At 43.2% G+C, this 21,220-nt stretch overlaps 1 protein-coding gene across 1 annotated transcript; it reads right to left on the bottom strand.

The window, feature by feature from the left end:
• Nucleotides 1-601: 601 nt before the first annotated feature.
• On the bottom strand, nt 602-20,451 carry LOC147889675 (uncharacterized). The gene is made up of 10 exons (XM_087392044.1): nt 20,236-20,451; nt 19,628-19,895; nt 17,298-17,410; nt 16,890-17,035; nt 16,612-16,735; nt 16,252-16,334; nt 6,467-6,530; nt 6,239-6,353; nt 1,418-1,578; nt 602-1,180 (listed from the first exon to the last, which is right to left on the bottom strand). The coding sequence occupies exons 1-10, from the start codon at nt 20,449-20,451 to the stop codon at nt 1,115-1,117; spliced, it is 1,356 nt and encodes a 451-aa protein (XP_087248170.1). The 3' UTR covers nt 602-1,114.
• Between the last annotated feature and the right edge of the window lie 769 nt (nt 20,452-21,220).

Here is a 21,220-nt window from a genome sequence, read left to right as displayed (position 1 = left end):
AGAATCCTTATTATATGGACATCTTTTAATGCAATGAGTGACTAGGATACAATAAAGTTTGAATGAAGCAATGAACTGTTTCGCTGCATTGACATGGTAGCTGTAAAGCCACATGATAATGTAATAATTGATTTGATTAAACGCCTGATCATTCGTGTTATCAAGTAGTATCATGACCTGGGGAACAGGAATTGTGTGTTCATACCCTCTATTGAATCCTTATTATATGGACATCTTATAATGCAATGTGTGACTAGGATACAATAAAGTTTGAATGAAGCAATGAACTGTTTAGCTGCATTGACATGGTAGCTGTAAAGCCACATGATAATGTAATAATTGATTTGATTAAACGCCTGATCATTCATGTTATCAAGTTGTATCATGACCTGGGGAACAGCTTAAATTGGTATAAAAAGGCTCGCATGTGGGAAAACCTAAGATAGTGTGAAAAAAAAAATTTGGAACCATTGAAAATTGACTTGATGGGAAGAAAGAAATAAAATAAGCATCGGTGATGTGGTACCCAACATTTCGCATCTTCTTTACCATGGCAGCACAAGCAAAACTCATTGCTAAAGCATATCTTAAGATCTCCAGAAAGTGATGTTAAGAGTACAATGTGCAAAGTAGCAAGGGGATTGTAAATGTGTACACCTCTCTAATTTTTCACAACAGTACAAGGCACACGGCCGTCTACTTGCATGATTTTCATTACCTCCCTTGAATTCAAAGGGAGCCCTATACATAATCTACATACACAAAATGAACAACCACAAACAATGTCATATGCTTTGGTAGATTTTGGATACGTCTAAATACAATAAAGGGAAACAATAATAAATGATAGAGCCTGTAAACTTCAGAATGGCCTGCAAGAGAGAGGCTCGTGGAAGGGTGGGTGAAACTCCAAGAAGGTTTGCCAGCGACTCTGAATATACATCAGAAGTATTCCTATTTGACCATCCCACGAAAAAACCATTTGCACTGGTACCGTTCTTCACTTGCCTGAATGGCCATACTGTACCAAGAACTTCAAGAAGCCCATAATGGATCCACAAAGAGAGGCTTTTGGCATATTAAATCCAGGCTTCCAATTCTGAAGCTACAAACATTACTTGGCCTCTTCTCCACAACCCCCTCCATGGTCAGCTCGAATTGAGGAAAGCCATAACTCCATCTACGTAACCGAAATAGTTTTGCAAAGTTTTAGCTATTGAACCTCTTAACATCTATGCTTATGCACCTTCAGCCCATTTGAGATGCAATTATAAGCAATGAAATCCTTTAGAAAACGCATTATAAAAGAGATTGGATTAACCGTGTTGATCTCAAAAACATATCTTAAACAAACTTTAGTAATACTAATCTATTTTCCGGCATTAAAACCATTCTGGGAAAAAACAAAAACTCTCACCTGCAATCTCAAAGGGGTTGAGCATTCAAGGCGAAGGCCATCACAGGTAGTCATATAGAATCCAAACCAATCCGTATCATCCTGCTGATGGTGCAGATGCCTCGGTATTTGTCCAAAGTCCACAATTTCACTTAGTAGTATTGCTCCTTGAGGCCTCAAGTCTGCCATTGCAAGACATAGAAGATGTGAACAAATAGATGCAATGACCACTAAAAGAAAATATATCATTACAGTAAGCAGATCAAGTCATGCACATGTAAACCGATAGCCAGCTCCTAACATGAACTGACAAAACAAACAAACAAGACCATCAGGATTGTACCAAAACAATTTGCAAGCACTCCTGTAGCTCAATTCTATTACATGTTTATCAGCATATCTCAGCACTAGGTTAAAAATGGTCAATATTGGAAGAGTTAGTGCCTATAACCATGAGCAAAAAGCGAGAATAATGACCCCATAAAGTTTTCTGAACAAGTAAAACATCTTGTTCTGAATGAGACGGGGAATACAGAAAAGCATTCTGTTGAACTATGGCTGCCACAGAATTCACACACCTTGCAAGGAAATCCTCCCTTCAAATCTGGCAGCCTCAAGTGCTGGGTTTGGAGATCCTTGTTGATGGTGCCTTGAAGACCCCACAAGAGCTTAAGCTCCCCCATGATTCAAATGCAGGAGCGTCAGCACCTCTGGTAACTATTTTGCTGTTGTGTGCAGACACCGGAGCTTTGAGCTCTGTGCTGCTTAAATAAGCCAGAGCTCAAGGGCCCCACACTCAAACTACTAACGCTGTTAATCCTTTTTCTTTCCAACAATGCAGCACTTAGCTATTGAGCTTGTAGTTAAGGCATTTTGCCCAAAGTGTGTGCCTTGACTGACGTGTGGTACAGATCTATTGAGAAATGCAAAATGGTAAGCTTACATGCATCTAGGGCTAATCTACCCACACAGGCAAATATAAGTGCACCTAGAGACCGTGATGCTGATATCATTCTAACAGCACCTTACAATTGGACTACCGCCAACTCATCCATCTCTAGAGTTACACTTGTGTGATAGGCATTAGAGGCTTCACGGACTATCCTGAGGTGACATAGTAGCATAGTTACCAGCCGAAACGGAAACGGAAGAAACGGAGTTTCCGGGCCCCGCCGAAACGGAAACGGAAGAAACGGAAATATGATACAATTTATGTATAAAAATTTATTTTTTATACATAATATAATTATCAATAGAGTGCAAATCATACATAATACAAATTACAATTATCTATACTTGAAGGCTGAAGCTTCAGGCTTCAGCCTTCAAGCATCAATGCATCATTCATGATTCATGCCTCTATGATTCTAAATTCTTGAATGATGCTTCAATAATCTGAAATCAACATGTATCATGAGTCATGACTAACAAGTTTGGCATTACAAGAATCTGAAATTTAGAAGTTTGAAGTACTTAAAAAAAAGTTTAAACTTAACAGTGAGCACACAAGTTGAAACTTGAAAGTATTCAATGTCCAGACTCCATAGATGATCATGATTCATGGTCCACAAATTTCATGATCATGATTCATGACTCATGACTCATGAGTCATGCAAGACTCAAAATAAAAGCACTCATGGATGATATAAAAAAAAGCAGCAGGACTACTGATCATCTGCATCATCCATGGACTCCTCGTCATCGTTATCCTCTGCGTCCTCAAATAAGTTCGAGGCATCTGTGTCACTGTCTGAAGAAGAATCATCAACATCAGGATCAGGACCATCGGGTGCAACTGAAGTACTAGCACCATCTCCAGATGGTTGAGTGTATGATCGTGTGTGGTGTGCTGGTGCTGACAGCTCCTCATACAACATGGTGTATATGTCCAGCTCCTCCCGTGGGATATCTGGTATGACCTCCATCTTCTCCACGTCCACCTTGTCTACATTCACTTGGCGGGGTTCGGGGCAGCCGGCGGTGAACTCAAGGAGACGGAGGTTGCAATGACAAAACACCAACCGCTCCAATTGAGCCGTGCTCAATCTGTTCCTCTTCTTTGTGTGAAAGAGGGCCCAAGTGCTCCAGTTCCTCTCACAAGGACCGGAACTGCAGTCCTGTGAGAGAACACGTATAGCAAGGCGTTTCTGCCATAAGCCAATTAAGCCGAGATAAGTATCAGGAACTTGATAACTTTAAACATATTTGTAGTAGATAAAACTTCAAATTACTTAACGACTAAGCTGCAACTAGTGGCGTTGGAACTTGTCTCTTAGACTCTTACCAAAGTAGGAGTACAGTTGCCATATTTCTCCCACCAGGAGACAGGTTGCAACTGTGTCTCTCGGAGCCTAGCTGTAGGTCGACCAAAGGAGAGGCTGTGATTGCGGAACAATAGAAGTTCATCCTCCAATCTTCGTTGCACCACCCGTCCAATTTTGTAGATACTGTTGCATCCCCTCCTCCAACAAGTCATTCTCATATTGCTCTTGACTGCGCCAGAGCGGATGCAATACATGTGCCACCGCATGGATTGGGCGGTGGAACCAATTCCACCGCTTATTCCATATAGCACGGATGGACTCAACCCTAAATCATGCCACAAGAAATTAGAATGCATTATGCATGCAAAATTCATAGACTATAGATAATAGTACATACATAATATATATCTGAAAATTCCAGGCTTCATGACAACAAATTGCCATTTAGTAACTGCAATAATTATACATATTACAAAAGTGAAAAGTCTTACTTATCAGGCGATAGGGAAGTGTTTCTGTTGAGGGCCTCTCCAATCTTGTCCATAAACTCGTACAAGAGCCCTAATGTGCTTCCCTCCATGTCTGTGATGCGAAGCACCGTGTAGATAGGATTAATCGATTTGATTAATGCCTCCGCCTGATTCCACCAAGACTCATCCATGATCATGCGAAAAAATTTGATAGACTTTGCTTAGCCTCTATCATCCCAATCTCCCCACTCCCGAGACACAACCGTGCGCAACAAGCCCTGGCGCACTCGCACAAGCCTCTCCACCACTATGAACATGTAAGCAAACCTTGTGGTTGGAGGTTTCAATAGCTCAAGGTCACTGTAAGCCCGATAGATGCTGAGGACTTTGGGTCTCTTCGTGACAAACTTCACGATATCGCGGGCTATGGAGAAGATGGCATCAATCCAAGGTATCTTCCCTAGGTCCTCGATCAAAAGATCAAGGCAATGTGAGGCACAGGGTGTCCACACAATCTTAGGGAACTCATCTTCTAACATGGCACCCATTGACACACAATTGCTGCCATTATCTGTCACCACCTGCACCACATACTCAACACCTATCTCCATAATGGCTGCCTGTAAATGCTCCCAAATATACAGCCCTGTAATCACTGTACCTGCAATGGAAGCGTCTATGGCCCTCAAGAAAATGGTTCCCTTGCAAGAAGACACTAAAATATTGTACACATTCCTCTTGCGTGCATCTGACCATCCATCGCATAAGAGTGTGCATCCATATTTTTTCCAAGTCTCTTTCAAGGGCTTCATTTGGTCTTCCACACATTCCCTCTCTCTTCTTAGCTCTCTTGTCCGCAAGGCCTCATATGTAGGCCCTTCCCATTCATACCCAATGCGGCTTACGGCTCTCATGGCCTTCCTCCATCGTGTAGTCTTCGCCACATGAAAGGGTATTGCACATTGTATGAAGAGCTTTGTGAGCTCACTAGTGGCCTCCTTCACTGCTTGCTTTTGCAAGCGTGCTTGAATGCTAGACCTTTGCAGTGATCCTCTTTTCCCCGCACTAGCATCCACACTAATTGATCCATGTGGCAAGGGTGTTCTTGTGGCACTAGGACCTGCGCTCGATGTAGTTGATGCCCCTCTACTTCTCTTTGCAGAACCCAATGTGCTGGCATCATCCAATGGCTCAGTGTCAGCAGCCTCTTCTTCATCTTGCAGCCCTTGTCCTCCACTTTTTGCAGCCAAGGCTGCCATACGCGCACGCTTCCATTCTGTTAGGCCACCTTTCACTGCAGTAGGCACGAACTCACAAGGTCCTACATCCTTGCAGGGAACACCTGCTAGATGGTCTTTCACCCGTGTGACAAACCCCGTCTTGCTTATGCCGCAATAGTTGCATCTCCACTTCTTGGAGCCACCGCCTCCTTTATAACTATCCAAGAGGGAGACATGGACCCAATAAGCATCTCTCGGCATTGAGGAGGATTAATAGCGTCTTGAGGAAGTAGACACTCAATGTACACCCTTGAAAGCATCACAACCTCTAGAGGAATCATCACAAGGGAAGTGACTCGTGAGAAAGGATGGGAGGTAGACTGTAGAAGGAGGATGGAGAGATATCTTGACGAAACGGCGTTTCCGTTTCTGCCCACGAAACGCACGTTTCGTGCAACTATGCATAGTAGGAAGCCCAGTTCACTAGTACTCTCACGGACTATCCTGAGGTGACATAGTAGGAAGCCCAGTTGACTAGTACTCTCAGACAGATTTTGCATTTGATTTGTTGAGAAGTCTGCTTGCATGCTTCTAGTACCAGGATGAGAAATATTTTTTGAAACAGGGGTTAAGCTGCCTAAATGCCTCCTCTTTGTTCGTGCTTTGTCAGATCAAATATGAGGGATGTTGGTATGCCATCGACTTCCATCATGGATTCTCTTTGCTTTAAAGCTGGCCTGACATGTTCTCCATCTCAGTAGTAATGGATTGTTTGGAAAAAACTACAAGCTTGGCTTACCTGAATCCTTGTGCAGCAAACAGCTAAGACAGACATCTAAAACTTTATTTATTTTTTTGGTTTAGTAACCAATTGATATCATCACAAACCTGCTGCTTGGGGATAAAAGAAAATTGTTGATCCTTGTAGAACAAGAAACCGTTGAAGCCAATCATTGACATCTACATCATCAGCTGGAAACTCACCCGGTAACGGCATCCATCTCTATTCCAAATAAAACAGATTCTCATCAGTTCACCCTTCCTTATGCATCACAGCATTTAAAGCCAAAACCAGGGAAAAAAGTTGGGCGCTTGAGAAATAGTGTGAAACTTCACCAGTCGTGTAAACAAATAGCTAGCAAGCTGAGCTGTCCGCAAGATTTCATCAAGATGGTCAATTCTGGAATCAACACAGCGTCAGTAAGTATGAGTAGGGAAAACAAAACACAAAAGAAGCTTCTTCAAGTACAACTGTCAACAAGAAAGCTTTCACTGGAATCAACATATAAGAGTGTGTTGCTGATGATGCAAGCTTATGTGCAAAACACAAATGGAAATTGGAATACAAATTCAATGCATCAACATCTCTGCAGAAACCAGAAATACACACTGAGTTTCTAGGTAAATGTATGGAAACTCCTGCTTGCTGCAGAGCACAGCAACAATTCCACTGTCTAGTTAGAACATCTTCAGGTGCATGAAAGAGCTTGGCTTAACTTCATGTTTGCAGTAGCCAAAGTACATGAGCACCCCTAATAAAGCAAGGCTAAGCATTCTTAGTCACACCCACAGGTCAAAGTACGCCTGATATCCTTCAGCAAGGCTGGGAATTCATCATTCACCCTTGGAGTGACTGGTGGTTATGATTATTAGAAGGTTCAGTCGAGTAATAGCTTGACCTTAGGTCCTAGGTAGACCAGCTATGACATTAAGTCATCAATAGATGGTTAGAGATCTTGAAGGGGCCACATGAGGTGGCATACCCCCACTTCATCCACCATGGATGGGGGGGATGGATGCCATATGGTTCCATATCACTCGTCTAGCTTAGGGCATGTACTAACCATCTCACAATCTAGGGCAGCCAATCAAATGCTAGTATTAATCATGGAGCATACATGTCTATTAGTGAATTCTGATTGGGCACCTATCTCAGTATTAATCGAATGTTAGTATTGATCCATTGACCATACATGTCTATTAGTGCATTCTGATTGGCCTCTCCCTTAGCACCTCCAGAGCTAGGAGTGCTTATATGTGGATTCATAATGTGAACAGCTTAGTTGCTGCACCACTTCAGTCTATGCATTTGCCGCAATTCAATCTTCTTTGTGTAACATTTATTCGACCTGAGTACACATGGGCATCACGGTCCCCTATTTTCTTTCATGGTATCAGAGCCAGGACGAGGAATCCCTTGTTGGACAATCTGCTGCCTTGAGTACACACATAATCGAGCTTGAGTACTCAAGCTCCTCAAGGACTACCCTCATGATCATGAGGGCATATCTATTTGGATGATGACCACTGGGGGGAAGAGTTTCCTTGTAAAGGATTCTCCTTTGAATAAAGATAATCTTTTTCTCCAATTTCGAATTGCTATTCTGTGTGAAATCTCAGCTTTGTGACTTGGCGCCTCACACTCTTCTATAGGAGTCATGCAGATTGAGAGTCTCTACAAGACCACAAAGAAGAAGATTTGTGGCAACAGTGAGCCAAGAAAAACCTTGCAGCCATCTACAAAACGACGATCGCAAAAGAAGCTAAGAACCTAAGAACGCCTAGAAGCAGAAACCCTAGGTGCAAGGTTCTATAGAGAAAATCGCCTCAAAAAGGCAGAAAAACATTGCAGCCATCTACAAAAAAACGATCGCAAAAGAAGCTAAGAACCTAAGAACACCTAGAAGCACAAACCCTAGGTGCAAGGTTCTATAGAGGAAATCGCCTCAAAAAGGCAGAAATCCTAGCAATGTCCGAGGCAAAGGTAGCTGCAAGGAGAACCTACAAGCGTCAAGCGATGACTCATGAGACATGCACAAATGCAATGTGACTGGTGCAGTGTGTTAAATTCTAAAACACGCTTCATGTTATTTGGAGTTTTAAATTAATTTAGATGTCCATGGTACTTTTTACTTTCGCGACTCTCTTAGGACTCCATGCATTCTCGAGGGTGTCAAACATGTAGAACTAAACAAGATGAGAAAACTAGTAAATAGAGAGGATGGACATACGTGGTCCTAGAGAGGGCTGTATATCCACCAGCCCCCCTGGTGGTCAGTGCACGCTCCTAGATGCTAGGAGTGTCTTCGTATGTGTCACCACCTGGATCAATGTAGTTGCAACCTGTCGTGCAGCGAGGGAGAGAGACGTCATTAGATCTTGTGGTACCACCATCTGCATATCCTGTGTCAATCTAATTGCCAAATATCCCTAACGCTTCCACATAAAAGTATGCTTGTCCTAACCACTGGCTGAACTAGAGTCTGAAACAGGAATTTCCTCATACTCCCCAATTCCAAATGTTGGACTTCCTGCATTTATTTTGTAAAATGAACACAGCTTGTAGGCCTCCCAGTAACCTTATTTCTACACATAGATTATAGTTGTCCTTGAAATAGAATCAGACTTGCCCTTTTCATCACCTTCGTCTTGTCAATATTTACAATCATAGATGTGTTTTGCATCAATCTGAGAGAACATTTAAGTGCTTTTGAAGCTGAGCTACATTTTTTGCAAAAAGGACCACATCATCTGCGTAGATAAGCAATAAAACCACATATCCTGCAATCTGAATGCCCCCTCCACCCTTTTGTTTTATCCATTGCTCTAGATTCCTGGAGAACCTGAGAGGGTACTTAATCCATCTCCTGGCATGTACCTGGTCACTCCATTTTACTGACTGCTTTTACTATTTATGTCTCAATATGTCTAACTTTTTGTGGTCCATCTCAAGCCTGCTTGCTCTTTGATTGGCTGAGTTGTGAAAGAGCAATTGACTGTGAGAATCAAGGGGCTGTGGGGGGACCCCATTAGTTTCTTGCCAATGTAGTAGTTCTGAATTTTTGGGCTGCATTAGTAAATAGTCTTCCACACTCCTTCCTTGAGGAGTTTGGCATGTAATTCTGCTAAATTTGGGTGTAAGGTACTTCCATTTATAATTTTGAGTGACAAGAGATGCCTGCCCATTTGAGTGACAAGAAATGTCTTCCATTTGTGTGATGTTGCTTTTATCCTTTGAATTTCAACTCTTCTTATCCATTGTCATCTTCCAACCATAGGGGGTCTTTGTCTATTTTTGTAGCTTGGATCTGAAGTGACTTGCAATCCTTATTCTCTGCTGTGTATTTCAATTTGCTGTGGGTTCATTCTTAAGCTTGTTTGTGCACGATGAGTGAAAGATTGAAGAGAGCTACGTGATCCTCCCACTACATGAGGTAGCTACTGTCTACAACAGTACAAAAAGTGCTCGGTCAAAGGAACCAAGAGCATTCCATTCACGATAGACCCACTAAAGAAAAGGTACTGTCCAATGTTCTTTCTATGCCTTACCTATTTGTAATATGGATTATGAAAATGAAAATGAAGATAGAGTTCAATAATAAGGAGGTATTGATCTAGTCTAAACAGCTTGGAGATTTGGCCACATCATTTACAAGACTCTCTCTGCAATGTAAAAGTCTAAACTGATGGATGGACTTCCATGCCTTACAGACAGCCCAAAGTCTACAAGGTTTGCATGGAGGGCAAGCAACACCAAATAGCAATCCCAAAAGAGGCCATGGCGAGGGCCAAAGCTATGCTATGGTTAGCTCAATCATACATATGCACACAAATGTCAACAAAATCATCCTCAAGAGAGCAGTATTATGTTGCTTTCAAAGATGATTTCAGCAGGGTATTGCATCTCACACTTTCGACACAATGGAACATGCACATATCCCAACCAAATGGGGAAGCAAAAATATTGACACTTAGCCCTGATATGGCCTTGTAGGCAAGTTAGGACAGTTAGTCCTGTTGGGACACCTAGTATTACGTTGACTTTGGGTGACTTTAGGCCACACGTTGGCCATCTCTTGGCCTTTCTCATTATCTATTTGTACATACACTTCAGTTCCTTTAGCTTATATCTGGATGAATCCAGGAACATGCCCAAACTCATCCTCTAAAAACACAACATATAGTGCAGTTTCAATCTCAAGGTAGTCATTCATAAGCATCACGCATAGCACGGGACTAGCTACTATGACATCCCCACTGACATCATCAGCGCCCAAGTGGGTGTAGAACACAGTATAGACAAATGCTCTCACACAAACAAATCCACACACCCACACATACTTGAGCATCCATTTATACAAAGGTCTTTGTACTGAGATTTGTCGGCACTCTGGAGGTGAATGGCAGACTCAGTCGTGACAAAGGCTAGCACTAAGGGAGAAGGCTAATCAAAAAGTAGTCCATATTCTCTTCATTCAAGCTACAACTGCTTGTGAAGACTATACAATTTCGTTTTAGACTCTCCCAGACGAGCATCCAAGAAAAAAATATGCTTAGACCATCTAGCTGATAGGGCAACACATTGTTGTTTCCTTGCAATTCATCTTCCTTCCATTTCTCTCCGCACTTATGAGTTATTCAAAATTCCTCCATGTCCCCCTCCCCCTTGATCTTGATATTTAGTACCAACAATGGTATCACAGCAAGATGTCTTACTCCAACCTGCCTACTCGCATGCTCCATCTCCAGCCCAACTCACTCCTCTCAAGGGTGGGAGTAACCTCTATTTGTATGCTTCAAGCATTAGTCCAGGGTAGGGACATTTGGAAAAACAGCAGCTCGAAGACAGAACTCAGATGCCTCTCCTACAATCTGTTGCAGAGTGAGTTTTCACAGAATGTGCAAAACTTCTGCACTTTTACACCACCTGCAACTAACATTGCAACTTCCTGTGCCATATTTGGGTCACCATTTCCTACGGAAGACCTCAGATTGCAGCCGCGACCAGCTGCGATTGTAAACGCCCTCATTCCAAGTGTTCTGATACAGGCAAAACAACTCTTGCATATTTTTCACAAGGCCCAAATTTGTCCATACAGTTGTATGAAATCATTGTCAGTCGCGACCCTCCCCCGTGTCATTAGACCCGCATCAGTCTCTCATGTTCGTACAGCTTGTACGACCTCCTTTTGCAAAGCACTAGCTTCTACAGTTTGCCAAAACTTAATTGAAAACATTCTAGCAAGCTTCACAACATTTGGTTTGATTTTGGGTCACATTTGTTCAGATTTTCAGAACATTGCCTGGTACACTTGAAATTTGGGGCTTTTCCTGCATTTTCCCTCTTTTGGCACATTTGCCCTCTCAAACATTTGAGGCTTTTGCTAAAATTGCAATCTTATTGCTCTCATATTGCCTGGTAAGGCCTTGTCCTTCAATTTCTCACATTTAGCTTGCAAGAAATTAGTGCTTTTGCTCCCATTGCACCAGACATACTTGGATTTATCCTTTGAAGTCCGAGTCTGATCCCTTGTTTCAAGAACTTTCTTGCTGTAGCTGAAAATGAGAGTGGAAGCAAGCTCTTGACCCTCCGCACTGGCATGGGGGGTGAGTATATGTCCCGTGAATTTTCAGATTTCTTAGCAACCCAAGCCATGATTATATCAATGCACAGTGCCATACACTCTGCAACAGAATGGAGTCGCAAAGCGGAAGAATAGAAGATTAAAGGAAATGGCCATATGCATGCTTAAGTTGCCCAATAAATTTTGGTTGGATGCAATTATGTGTGCCAACTATGTGCTCAATCAAGCACCCGCAAGGGCATTGAGGACCATGGCTCCTTATGAAGCATGGATAGGCTAGAAGACTGTAATTTCAGACATGCGTGTGTTTGGGTCCTTGGCGTATGCACATGTTCCCTCTCATCTAAGGGATAGGCTTGAAGATAAGGCACTCTTGCATTTTCATTGACTACATGTAGATCACAGAGCAAAGGATACCTGTTGTATTAGCCTAGCACAGGCACGGTTATTGTCAATAGAGACGTGGTTTTTGCTGAGAATGCAGCTTTGCCTTGCTTGGACTGTAAAAAAAGGCCATAGGTAGAAGCCTCTAATGTGTTTGATTCCTTGCTGCCCCTCTTTCAATCAAACACAGATTCAGATGAGATTCTGCAGGGTACAAAACCCAACCTCTAGGATTTGAGGTTGAAGGTTCTGAAAATCAGGTTTGCCGACTGAAAAAGGCCCTTTATGGCTTGAAGCAGGCAGCCTGGGCATGATATTTCAAAAATACATTGACCTTTGTTATGCCTTGGATACACATAGAGGCCACTCTTTATGTCCGTAAGAGTGAATCAGATTTTCTGATTTTAATCTTCGTGGATGACATGCTTATTATTGGGCCAAATACAGAGCAAATTGCAGCTTTCAAAGCTGGTTTGCAGAAGTTATTTGCTATGACAGATAAGGGAAGGGTTGCATTACTATCTGGGTATCTAGTTTGCTAGTTTTGAGGGGGGGTATGACATGAGCCAATCCAAGTACATTGGGCAGCTCTTATAGTGCTTCCAGTTCGAGGATTGTAAGCCGGTTCCTACACCATTGTAATCTGGCTTCAGTTTCTTCTCTGAGGAAGGGAGTGACCCATACCTCTACCACCAAGTTGTGGGCTTCCTTATTTATTTATGTCACACCAGGCTTGATCAGCAATATGCAATCTCTCAATTGAGAAGGCTCATGCACAAGTCTAGTACTGTGAAACGTGCCTTCCGATACTAGAAAGGCATGCAGCATTTGGGACGGTTATATGATGATAAGTTCTTCACAGGTTATGCATGCTTTCACCGACAGTAATTGGGCTGGTTATCACAACACCCTTGTGTCTCACAGTGGCTAACTTTTTTTAATGCATTTCTTGTTTCAGCAAGCAGCCGCCTATTGTTGCTACTTCGAGTCGTGAAGCAAAGTACACAGTGGCCTTCACAACCATTGTAGAATCTGTTTGGCTTCACAAGTTACTTGCAGATCTTGATGTCAACCAAGCATCTTCTACCATGATCTACACTGATAGCCAAAGTGATTTAGACGTTGCGTGTAATCTTGCCTTTCATGTGTGTACCAAGGACATTGAGGTGCACTATTATTATGTTCAAGAGCGACTGTGAGCAGCTAGAGATATATAGTTGTCCTAGGTTCGCACAGAGGATAACTTAGCAGATCTCTACCACAACCCAAGTCTGAAGCTTTTTGGCAAGCTTTACACTTGGTACCATTTGTTATGCGATTCTGCTTCCCTATGCTATCATAGGTTGCTATATCCATCACAGACAAATATGTGCAACCATGATATACCTTCCAAACATACTGGAGATGTATCCACGATACTTCATCCATACCATAGAGGGGGGTTGGTTGACACTTGACCTTGTAGGCATTTAGGACACCTAGTCTTGTTTCCGTACACTTGGCACATTTTAGTTCTATGTTGACTTAGATGACTTTGGGTCTTATCTTGTACTTTCTCAATTATCCATGTGCCAGTACACTTCAGTTCCTTCAGCTCGTTGTCTCCTCCTTGCATACTAGCTTCCTTCATTTGCTCTCCACATCTAACAAAAAAGAATTGAAATGTGAATATATATGAGAAGGAGGAAGCTCTTGAGGTCCTTCTACAGGGAGGCAATCAATGTGGCTGTCCATATCCTAAATAGGACAAAGACCACAGCAATCAAAGAAAAGACTTCATACAAAGCATACTATGGTAAGAAACCCATCATTTGATGCATTTGTACATGAGAACACAATGCAGACATGTTCGAATTTAATTACAGAAGTGGCTATAGCAACGATTCAATATCCTATCACCTCTATAACCCATAAAATCAAGAGATCAAAGCTCAACCAGATCCAATTGTACCAGCGGCTCTAGCTGCTCCGACAACACTCCCCAAACCAACAAAGCTTGCAATCAAGGAGAAATAGAAAGAGATCAAAGTTGCAAAAGAAGAGGACAGACACAAAGCAGCCTGAACCACTTGATAGACCTAGTAAAAGAGAAGAACATGAGATGTATTTACGGACCATAGAGGATTCAAGGGTCATAGTACTTCAAAAAGAAGTTAGAAGGTAAGGAGGTCCCTGTAACAATAGGAGACTCTTGACGTTAACTACACTTTGATGGCTTAAAGTCAGTAAATCGAGGAGCCAAGTCCTTTGTGGAAGTAAAGGGCATCCCAAAATGGCAGGTTGTGATGGAAGCTGAGATGGAAGGCTCGCAAGAGGAAATTTGTCGGAACTAATCATGTATATCAAGTAAAGTGGAAGTCTAATGGTACATCACACAAGTGCAAAGCAAGATTGGTAGTGAAAGGCTATACACAAGTAAGGGGGTTCCTTACAGTGAAGTCTTTACTCCTACAGCCATGATGACAACTATTTGTCCGCTGATAGCTTTGGCTGCTCATCAAAAGTGGGCCACTTTTCAAATGGATGCAAAGTCTGCATTTATGGACAAAGTCTATACATTGTATGGGCTGAAACAAGCCCCAAGAGCATGGTACCAAAGGATCAGAGTCACCAAAAACGTTTCTAGAAACGGGTTTCTGGGTTTCAAATAGAAACATTTCGAAAATCTCATAGGAGTGTCGCTTAGAAACACACATAATTAATATATGTAAAATATAGGGTATATCAATACATTATAATTTGAAACACTAAAGTCTAATACACACTCAAACTTACATTCTAAAGATTTTATTGTGCACAGTGCGTCACCTGTATCCGCTCTAACTCCATGCCAAAAAACCTAATTTTGACCTAGAAACCCTAATGTTGACCCCAAATTCCTAATTTTGGGGTTTCGCCAAAAACAGCTTATTCCACCCGATTCGTAGAAACTTTTAAATGTTTCAGATTCCTGAAAAGCATTTTGTGGTGACAATGCAAAGAATCGATGACCACTACTAGATTGGATTAATCATTATCTCAAAGTCTACTAAAAAATGAAGGAATTCCTATTACCCATTTGACCCATTAAAGAGAAAGCGGTTAAAATAGAACATGCAGAAATGAAAACGATCAGAAAAGGAACCTCGTAAGCACCTATTTTGATCATGACTTTCAAATCCACAAAAGGGCAGCCCACAGAGGGAAGGGCCACTTGAAGCAAGGCAAACAGAAGGGTGAATAAGGAGCCAGCCAGGAGGGGGGCGAATTCCAAACAAGCACAGAACCGCAGAAGGGGTGGGGTGATTTGGGGGACTGCGGGAAAAGGGAAAGGGAGCGAGGGGCGGGGGGCGGCATTGAGCTGTTGCTGGTGTACTGCGATAGGCCCATAGGCACAGTTGGGAGGTGCTGAGCAGAACCATGATCCTAAGGGTGGATGTGATAAGTCCCTAGAGGCTGCTGTGATTTGGGGGACCAAGGGGGATGGGGGCGGGGGGGCTGCGACATTGAGCTGTTGCTGGCATACTGCAGACAGGCCCATCATCCCTAAGCACAGTTGGGAGGTGCTGAGCAGAACCATGATCCTATAGGTGGATGTGGTAAGTCCCTAGAGGCTGCTGCAGTCAACAAACGAACTGGGAGAGCTCCTTCAGGGCAAAAAAAGGTGTGGAGGGGACCCTATATGGGCCTGCGAGCAAAAAGTTGGGATTGCAGGGTAGGCATAGGGAAGGCAGGAAAAAGAGGATTAAAAGACCCAGGGAGGAGAGGACCATCAACAGATGAACCTTAATTCGCAGCAATGTCTTGACTTTGACTAGATTTTCAATGGTTTGAGATATAACAAGCAGCTTCACAGCACGAACATCCAATGAAGAAGAAAAAATAGTAAATGTGACTGGATCCTTCTACACTTTGGAAAGGGATGGCCACAAATCCAGCTAACCTAATCAGAATATGCTCTTTTTCAAAAAAAACAGAGTGTTTAAAACAATAGTGAATTTACAATCAATATTCCTCAAACCTAAGCCTCAGTTTCGTGGATCTGAAATTCGATATGTTCTGCCTTTACTCCTTCCTTTTTTAACTTATAGATGAGATGTTTTGTCTAAGTCACACTTTCTAAACAGCACTTGAATTTTCATTGAGCATGAAGTCCAAAGTTCCGGTCCATACTTGGCTTTGAGAATTGCTTCACGTTCCTCAGCACTAGCTATCTCTTCTTGAAGAGAATGTACTTCTGTTGCTATCATATCACTCTGAAAACCATCACATTCAGTCCACAAACATCAGAAGAATCCATCAATGAGCCTCATGCACCCAGTATGGGCCCAAGTTCCTTAGTCACTATCTCTTCTTGAAGAGAATGATTGCTATGAATTCACACTAAGAACTGTGTAACCCTTTGCAGTCAGTCCACGAACATCAGCAGAATTTATCGATGAGACCAGTGCATCCAGTACAGGCCCAAAAAACAGTGCATTTGATCACAAGCTTTCACAAAATAAATGTAAATTCATACCATTATATTCCAACCTGCTCATCTTTGACAGTACTGAAGCTCCACCAATGCCTTGGGAAGCTCAATAATTTCGCAGAAGATGAAAGAAGTCCATAGTTTTGAGCAGTCCTCAAAGGCATGCTAGCACTAGCCTGCAGCCTAAGCAGAGAAAAAAATCATAATGGTAATTAAATATTGCTATAGATACAACATTACTGCATTAGAGAAAACCCAATAACATAGAGTTTAGAAAGTAAACACTATTTTGAGTCTTAAACTTTGTGGACATCTTGCAACTCATTGGCATACAGACCTAACAGGCAGGAGAGAGCTGACAAATGTATCTTCAGGTTCTTCATTTCTGGGACTTATTAACGTTGAAAAGTCTGGGCTGCTTGTGTGACTTTCACAAGCGAGCATCACCCTCTCATGACTGCTCAACAAACTTTCCCGAGCAGCCTGAAATTACAAATCAAAGAAATGTCACAGCAATCAGTACTAAATTATATGAGATAAGGTGAACATTGTAATAGACATTGCTGGAAAGCTTCTTGATGTCTCAAATAAAATTCTTCCCTCTGGTCTAGCAATAACAACCAGTTAATGACTTCTCAAAGGTTTATACAGGACAATGCTGTACCATGATACAGAGTTAACAAGACTTGGAAGGCATGGTGCCATATCAGACAAATAATTTTGTAGCATTGGGTCAGAGAATTACATTTAGCAGAGACCATTCAGAATCAGTCATTCCTGAGCAGGCATGATTATTTCTCTGAAGTGCAAGAAGCCTTAGACCATCGATGCCCTCACTACGGAAAGCCTTTACAGATTCTGCTCTCAAAAAAGTGAAACCAGATATCAATATCAAGCTTCAGACTGCGTGCATCTTCACAGAACATTTCCACAGTTATAAGAAGACTCAAAAACATTCTAAAGTAATGATGAAAACGGCACATCAACTCTTAAGACAGCAACCATCAAATAAATGTGGATTGGACACAAAAACATGCTGAAGTAGCGAAAAACTCTTGAACAGAGGAGTATCTCGCAAAAAAGTCGTAAGCAAGGTAACCATACTGAAAGGTGTGACTGGGGAGCATTAAAATTGCCTTATATTCACTGTTTCATGCTGCTATGGAGGAGGGATGCTCTATTATAGATGGGATTATCTCAAAAACTTGAAAGTAAAACCAAATTCATGAGCCTATTATAATGTAGCCAATTCATGCTTTCACAGCTGGATAAATCCAAAGGGCCCAGTCCGCCCACCATGCTGCTAGCAGATACTTCAGTGTAGCTGAAACTTTTCACACTAGCAGGCACACGAATAAAAATTCTACGTCATAACGTACCCAGAAGAGCCTTGTTGTGTTGGAAATAGAGGGCAATGGGGCCTTGGTGTGGTCCAAAACCCCTCTGGTTTCTAAGGATTAATGTGGTTAATTGGGCACTTGATGCGGAGCTGACCCGTGGAAGCGGGATAGAAATCCCATAGGCAGACGTGGTATTGAAAGATACTTGGATATAATATGATGGTGAAACCCCTCTCCAATGTCCTACCAGCCTTTTTGGGACTTGGAGAGGGCATGCGTGGCTAGGAGGCAGGGGAGTGAGACCCCCCGTACTCGGCACTCCTTGGCTTCCATGTGCCAGCATCTGGCATTGGTGGGCAGATTTTCTAACATGATATCAGAGCCAGGATGGCCCACTGACTGTGGTGAGAAGACGTAGCATCTGCGCGGCGAGTTCTTGATTATGGCAGCTGACACTGACTGTTCGTCTGGGGCAGCTCTGACTGACTGTGCGCATCCGTGGGATGTGGCGCCATGCACATGAACAGAGCTGATCTGATGGTGGACCACGGCTTGAAAGGTGTCAACTAGTCTTGAAAATGGCGGCTGGCACGGGAATTGATAACCTGTGTCAGTCCACAGAAACTGCCCAGCAATTGTGATTGGTCAACACAGCCTTGAGTGTGTGGGTGGTCGACATTATTAGCTGACCCGGCCCTGTGTGTGGGTGGTCAGGTTTCTGGGCTGATCTGGGCTTTAGTGGGTGTTCAGCATTTGTTGGCTGGTCAGTTCGCTCATGGTGTTTGTATCATGGGGGGTGCTGGAAATAGAGGCCAATGGGGCCTTGGTGTGGTCCACACCCCCACGTGGGTGCTAAGGATTAATGTGGTTAATGGGGCGCTTGGGAATAGAAATACTGTAAGCAAACGTGGTATTGAAAGATACTTGGATATAAAATGATGGTGCAACCCCTCTCCAATGTCCTGCTGGCCTTTTCGGGACTTGGAGATGCGTGGCTAGGAGGCGAGGGAGTGGGACCCCATACTCTGCGCTCCCTGGCTGCCATGTGCATCTGGCAGATTTTCTTACAGTTGGAAGGATGTCTGTCCCCTCCAAAATGACACCACAGAAGGGTCATATCCTTCACATGAATGGTTGAACCTCTAAATGAACATACATGCTGTGGGTATCCGAGGGGTTGAGTAAAGCCTGAAGGATATCACGTCAGTCTTCCAATAGCGTGGGCACATGTCATGATATTAGAAGAGTCCTATTCTTTTTCTCTATTGGTTAGTGGCGATAAGGCTCCTATGGTTGATACGCAATTATGGATATACAACACGAGCAAACTACTTTACGATTACACAATGCTCTCTTTTAAAACTGGCACATCTTCGGAAATCCAAATCTGCAATGTGATGGATCAACAGCATTCTAGCATTGAAAGGCTCGTGGCCGATTGAAAGGTGCCTAGAGAAGCCTAGGGCGGGGCGGAATCGATTGCCTCCACTAAAACGACAGGGATAACCATTTCGGTTTAGGGTGACTTCACGTTTATGACATCAATTTCGCCCCTCCAACGAATATCTTGGGACGCCTACATGGAGACACGATTCATTCGTTGCGTTTCATGCCCCGCCTGCGTAGTCACTCTGTCGACGTCATGACAGATTGCTCGTTATTAACATTAGTACTGGGATACCTTAAAGCCATAGTTCTATTCCGAAATCAGAGCGTGAATTATATAATATAGCACCTTCCATCCGTTCGCTTCGAAATGAAACATTCCGTTGAAGCCAATCTGCAACGTCGTCCACTGACCAGCGCTGCACGTCAATCTCTTTGTCCAGCTGTGCAATGAATGGCTCATTGCTATGCCGTTCACCATTTTCTGAACTGTCCATGTTGGTCCTGTCCAGTTGTGCTGCAAAGAGTGGCGCATTGCTATGCTCGTCAACGTTTGCTGAGCTCTCCATTGCGGTCCGCTCTGTATCGCTATCTTCGACTTGCAGAGGATCCAACATCTGGGAGACAGGCACGTTACATCGATGAGCGATTGACTCAGTGTAATTCCGCGCTGACGTCCAAGCCGACTTTACAATTGCAAACTGAAAAATCCAGAGCGTTGCCTAAAGCCTTCCACTGTGACATCAAGACTGTGCTACGCCGGCTCTTCAGGCGTCCGAATAGCAAAGAGAGAACAATTCGAACGGCAGAAAGGCGATGTCTCAAATACTCCGGTATGCAAGCTGCTCTAATGGATGGATCTCAAAAAGCGTCATGATTGTTCGGTGCGGTAAGAGACGGAAAGCAATTCGCGAGCGAGGCAACTCAGAAAAACAAAAAATGAAGAGCAATTCGAACCTGAATGAATGGGAGGGACTTGGAGAGGAAGGAGGCCATGAAGCAAAAAGGCGAGGTTAGAAGAGGAGCAACATAGGGAAGGGGAGAGAGGAAGGTTTGAATGGAATGGGGTAGGGTGCGATAAGATCGAGGGGGAAGGAAGGCATGAAGGTGTGTGTGAAATGAGAGAGACATGAGATGAGATGAGGGGAGAAGTGGAGAAAAGCATGGTAGCATTCATTGGAGTGTACCAAGAACGAGAATTTTGTGTGCTTTGCAACTTAATGCTAAGACTCTTTGCCCCCCCTACTTGTTTTGTCCCTTGGCTCTCACACTAAAAAATAGCCAAAGATCCAAGAGGGCCGAGATTATGACTTGGAAGCATGAGGGGGAGAGAGAGAGAGACTCTCAAAATGTGGAGGATTTGATGAGGGAGAGAGAGAGAGAGAGAGAGAGAGACTCTAAAATTGTGGAGGATTTCTGAAGGAAAAAATAGCAAGTGGACCAATAAAAAATAGCGATTTTCGTTTCTTCTTGAATCGACTTCACTTAAACCTACCTATGGTAAGCCAAAAACACAAGCCTGCGATAGCCAATCGGTTGCATTGGGGGCGCCTCACTAGCAAGATATATTCACATCCCCATGTCTGCAGATTGTTGACCGATTGTGGCGGCGGGCTCAAGGTCTGGATTTCAGGAATTCCAGGCCAGCACTTGACTGCTACTGCTGGATTGGTTCAACTTGCAAAACTCAACATTTGTTGCTGCTGCTGCAGCGGGTCTGCATCTTTGGCGGGGGAGCAAGGCATCTCCAATGTGTTGGAGACCTGCAAAGCAGGTTCCACCCGGTGTAGCTTGGAGGATTTGTCCAAAAGTATCCAACAGTCGACACAGGGGAACGGAGCTAAAAGGTCAGCTTTTCCTACTGAATCGATGGCCTCCCTAGCTTCAGCTGTGACACGAGCTAAAGAGGCCCTCTAAGAGTGCATTCCCGCAATGCCAAGAT

This window comes from Dipteris shenzhenensis, chromosome 20 (assembly GCF_047967505.1).
Source record: "Dipteris shenzhenensis isolate YYH24624 ecotype China chromosome 20, Dip_SZ_1.0, whole genome shotgun sequence".
NCBI lineage: Eukaryota > Viridiplantae > Streptophyta > Polypodiopsida > Gleicheniales > Dipteridaceae > Dipteris > Dipteris shenzhenensis.
Note: the sequence above shows the minus strand (reverse complement) of the source record. Positions and strands in the feature narration are given on the sequence as shown.

What these genes read in the sequence shown, in the direction of transcription:
- LOC147889675 (XM_087392044.1), bottom strand. Translation starts at nt 20,451, where the DNA reads ATGCTACCATGCTTTTCTCCACTTCTCCCCTCATCTCATCTCATGTCT. An exon ending in GTACTGTCAAAGATGAGCAG is followed by an intron (nt 16,335 to 16,611) that starts GTTGGAATATAA and finishes GATGGTTTTCAG; the next exon opens with AGTGATATGATAGCAACAGA. An exon ending in GAAGCAATTCTCAAAGCCAA is followed by an intron (nt 6,531 to 16,251) that starts GTATGGACCGGA and finishes TGTTGATTCCAG; the next exon opens with AATTGACCATCTTGATGAAA.